Raw genomic sequence first — 3,933 nt, 5'->3', positions numbered from 1 at the left:
CCAGCTGCCCCTTTCACTGGGCAGGGAGGGAGAGGGGGTGGAAATTTCAGGAGCTCTCCTGCTTTTTGAACAGTCTCTCCCTCTCTCTCTCTCTCTCTCTCTCTCTCTCTCTCTGTCTCACACACACACACACACACACACACACACACACATACACGCACACCCTACAGGCTACACGCCAAGCCTTCCCACCTTTCCCCTCCTCCTATGTCCTCTCCCACCTCGTCCCACCTGCACAGTCCTGTTCAGCCCTTAAGATACAGCTCCCTCGAGAGGAGCCTTCCTGGATTCTCTCTGGCAGAGCCGGGGGCCTCTCCACCACGCTCTGTACACGGCATTATTCTAGCTCGTCAGACACACAGTTATTAAGGAATGGATTTCCCCCTTTATCCAGCTACTCATTGCTCATGGGCATGGGATAGGTGTTCCCTACCCTTGAATTCTGCGCTGGGAACCTTGCACGCAGCTGAAATCTACAGACAACTTGCTGGATTGATCTGAGGCAGGTGTTAGAGGCAGGGTGGGAGCAGCATCCTAAAGAAGATGTAGGTTGGGAGGATCACACGCCTCCTTCTAGAACCTTCCATCTGAAGGGAGACTTAGGGGTGCCCTCCTCTCGCCCTTCTGTGGACAGACACCTTGCACAGCCTGTCAGTCCTCCCAGACGAGGTGGCCCTGGGTTCTGGCCTGAGGCAGCGCTGCCACTGCTTTGGGTTTTACACGGCATCTCGACCAGTCTGCACCCGTCACCTGGTCAGGAGCCGTGTCCGCTTTGCGTCTTCCGTATTTGGCTCAGAGCTGAGCCTTTGGGAGACGCTCAACCATTTGGCATCTGTGGGTTGAAAGTCCTGGGCCTTTGGGCTTCCAATGTGGTTGTCAGATTTCTGGTCAGACTTTAGGAATAATTTTTCACGAGAATTGTAAGTTTGGGGGGAAAGTCACCAAGAAAAGGCTTTGGAATCGTTTACTTAGAGTTTCTTAAGACTAAGACCCTTTCCCCACCCATCAGCTCAGAGCACGGGGAGAGGAGGCGGGAGGAGGAAGGGGGCGGCAGAGGGACCTCGGGGGATTATTCCCGACCTGCTCACATGGCCCAGTCCAAGCTGGATGCTCTCATATTCCTTTATTTCCTCTGCTGTGAAGCGCGCTGCAACGCGGGAGCTGGTTCACAGAGCGACGCGGTCTCCCAGGAGGACAGCCATATGGACAGAGTACACACAGACACCCACCTGCACTGCTGGGAGTGCAGAGGCAACAGCACCGGGCCCAGCCTGTGTGTGCTTCGGGGGGGTGAGGGGGCTTCCCTGAAACCCACGGGAAACCAGCACAGCGAGGGGGCGGTGGGGGGGACAGAAGAGGGGGTTGCTGTCAAGTCAGTTTAACTGGAATCCTCTCTGGCTCACAGCCGTGGGGAGGGAAGGGGTGATGGTGCTTGTGTTGCTGCTGGGTCTGCAGGGGCAGGAGAACGGCCCCCCTCCCGGAGCCACAGGGCTGTGCTCCCCGAGGGCCTCCTCAGAGGGGCTGAGGTTAAAGGTGTGACCAAGGTGCGGAGGGGGCTTGTCCAGGCCGGAGCACCAGGCTGCTTACAGCCCCGGGACTGCACTGACTCTAAGCAGGAGCCTCGGAGAAGCCAGCTGCAGCGGAAGAGGAGGCCCTCATGGGAGCAGGGGAAGGGGCTGGGATGAAATGCGCTCTGTTTCTGTAAACTAGCACAAGACAACAACGAGAAAGAGTCTAATGGGAACTTCTTGAAGTTAGGGGTCTAGCTTAATACAATTTCTTTAAAATCTCTGGACCTTTTCTAAACCTGTCTTGAGGGGAGGCACTGAGTACCACTCATTTCTAGAACATCCACGCCAGCCACCCGCACACACCCTCGGGGACTGTGGAGGGGCAGCACCCCCTAGAGGCAGGTCAGAGGAAGGCCTAGGTGAGTCAGCCCTGGGGCCCAGGCCCCCTTGAGGTCGGCCAAGCTGCACCTGGGCCAGGCAGGGAGGTTGGGAACTTTGGGGGAGGGACAGTCCGTCCAGGGAATAAATAACTGCAAGGGAGGGAGAGAATGCTGAGGACTTGCCTTGCATTGAGCAAGGGCCAAAGTGGAGCCGCAGAATGGAACGTGAGCGCTAGAGGGGCCTTGGCGGGGTGTACAGCCTGTGGGAGCCGAGAGCGGAAGGCGTGGCAAGGTCAGACAGCAACCGGAAGCAGACTGCATCCTCACCTGGGCCGCCAAGGTTCCCACCATTGCTCCCCCATCATGGAACGAGCTCCCCCTCCCCCACCGCATTCCCAACTCAGGGCCACTGTAGCTCTGTGCCCTTTAGACCCAGAGGAGAGAGAGACCATGCACAGGGCCCCTGGCTCTTCAAGTTGGGAGTCCTTGACCTTGGAAAATCACCCCCAGGGTGGTGAAGAGGAGGGGCCATCTGTGTCCCGCATCAGCCACCAGGTGTCACTGATGTGTCTGTCTTAGGGGGAGGCCAATGTGCACACGTGGAAGAAGCTTCTGGAAGATCTCCGGTGCCCGCCCCTTCTCTCGGGTTTCTCAGGAACCTCTCTGGGGTGGAAAGGACTGGGTCGTCCCCACTGATAGAGAACAGATGGCAGGGGGGTGGTGGCTCTGCTCCCTCCACTGGGACACGGTGATCCCCAGGCATTAGGCCTCTTGTTCAGAGTGGCCACGGGGGCTGCAGGACCCCTTTGCACCCCACGGGCACGTCCCAGGGCTCTGACTCCCACTCCACTCCCCCTGGCTGATTCCTGGTTCCCCAGCCAGTCTTCTCCTGGACTGGTCCTCCCCGCTCTTCCTCTTGGAACAAGGAGGCCCCGTTAGGAGGGTGTGAGCTGCGTTCACCCTGGAGAGAGAGGGCCCAGCTCCTCCCGGTGAAGAGTAGGCCAGGTGCAGGCCCTTGCGGGAAACCTGCCCCCCCCTGCCCTCCCCTGGCCATGCCCTGCACTTCCTTTCTGGAGAACACGGGCCGGTGGCGATGTCTGATGCCAGCGGACAGGTGGCGGAGCAGCACTTTGCAAGGCAGATCCTTGGCCAATGGGACCCGGGTGCTGTGGTCCTTTGGGGCCAGAGCTGCCCGCGCAGGAGGAGTCCCTGCAGGGCTTCCTGAGCCTCACCTCTGGGCCACTCCGGACCGTTTTCTTGCTTCACCAGGGCCGAGATCCAGATGTCAGTCCAGGCCCAGACTTACCCAGGAGTGACGGGGAGGCAGGGCGAGCAGGGACTATGAAATTTTTAAACAGACACCCGTGCTCTGGGCCAGAGGGTCAGCATGCAGTGGGTGTCTCTGGGCTGGGTGGACCCCCCAAGGCCTGGGAGGTCTCGGTCCTGAGGCTGTGGCTCGTCCCGCCTCAGGAAGGTGGGCTGAGAAAGGCAAAGCGGGGAGAAAGACAGGGAGACAGAGGAGATGAGTGGTGGGCCCGGCGCCTGGGCCACCAGCCTTCAAGGGCGATCGGAGAGGACGCAGGGCAGAGCGAGGCCTAGATGACCACGGACTGCAGCAGGCGGAAGCACATCATGAGGTCCAGCGGGATGGGCGGCTTCAGGTAGTTCCCGTCCAGCCTCAGGTAGCGCAGGTGTGGCACGTTCTCCAGATCTGAGAAGTCCCGGAAGGTGAACAGGTTGTAAGGGCAAATCTGGGTCCCGTTGATCTCTAGGGAGAGAGAAGGGGAGAGGTGAGCAGTAGAGGAGGGCGGGGCCAGGGCCGAGGGGACTGAGATGAGGAAGGAGAGGGTGGACGACTGAGAGTAAGGACCAGACTTCTCCCGGGAACTGGCCGACGGTAGGAATGTGTGACGCTGGATAGTCGACCCTTACCGCCAGGCCCGGTTTACTCATTGTAAAATTAATTAATCAAGTTGGAATTGATCCACAGTGGTTACTGGAGATTTAGTCTGAAGAGTCACGGAGGAAGAAAGCTGTGAGTT

At 59.1% G+C, this 3,933-nt stretch overlaps 1 protein-coding gene across 2 annotated transcripts in view; it reads right to left on the bottom strand.

Moving 5' to 3' along the window:
- Positions 1–1,728: 1,728 nt before the first annotated feature.
- PRELP (proline and arginine rich end leucine rich repeat protein) overlaps positions 1,729–3,933 on the bottom strand; it is a 13,935-nt gene continuing 11,730 nt past the window's right edge. For both annotated transcript variants that reach the window (XM_006096914.3, XM_006096915.3), the window contains exon 3: positions 1,729–3,659. In XM_006096914.3, the coding sequence (XP_006096976.1) occupies positions 3,487–3,659 (173 nt within the window). In that variant the 3' untranslated portion in view covers positions 1,729–3,486. The remainder of the gene's footprint in view (positions 3,660–3,933) is intronic.

The sequence above is a fragment of the Myotis lucifugus genome, unplaced genomic scaffold (genome assembly GCF_000147115.1).
Source record: "Myotis lucifugus unplaced genomic scaffold, Myoluc2.0 scaffold_190, whole genome shotgun sequence".
Taxonomy (NCBI): domain Eukaryota; kingdom Metazoa; phylum Chordata; class Mammalia; order Chiroptera; family Vespertilionidae; genus Myotis; species Myotis lucifugus.
This window is presented reverse-complemented; position numbering and strand designations above follow the sequence as displayed.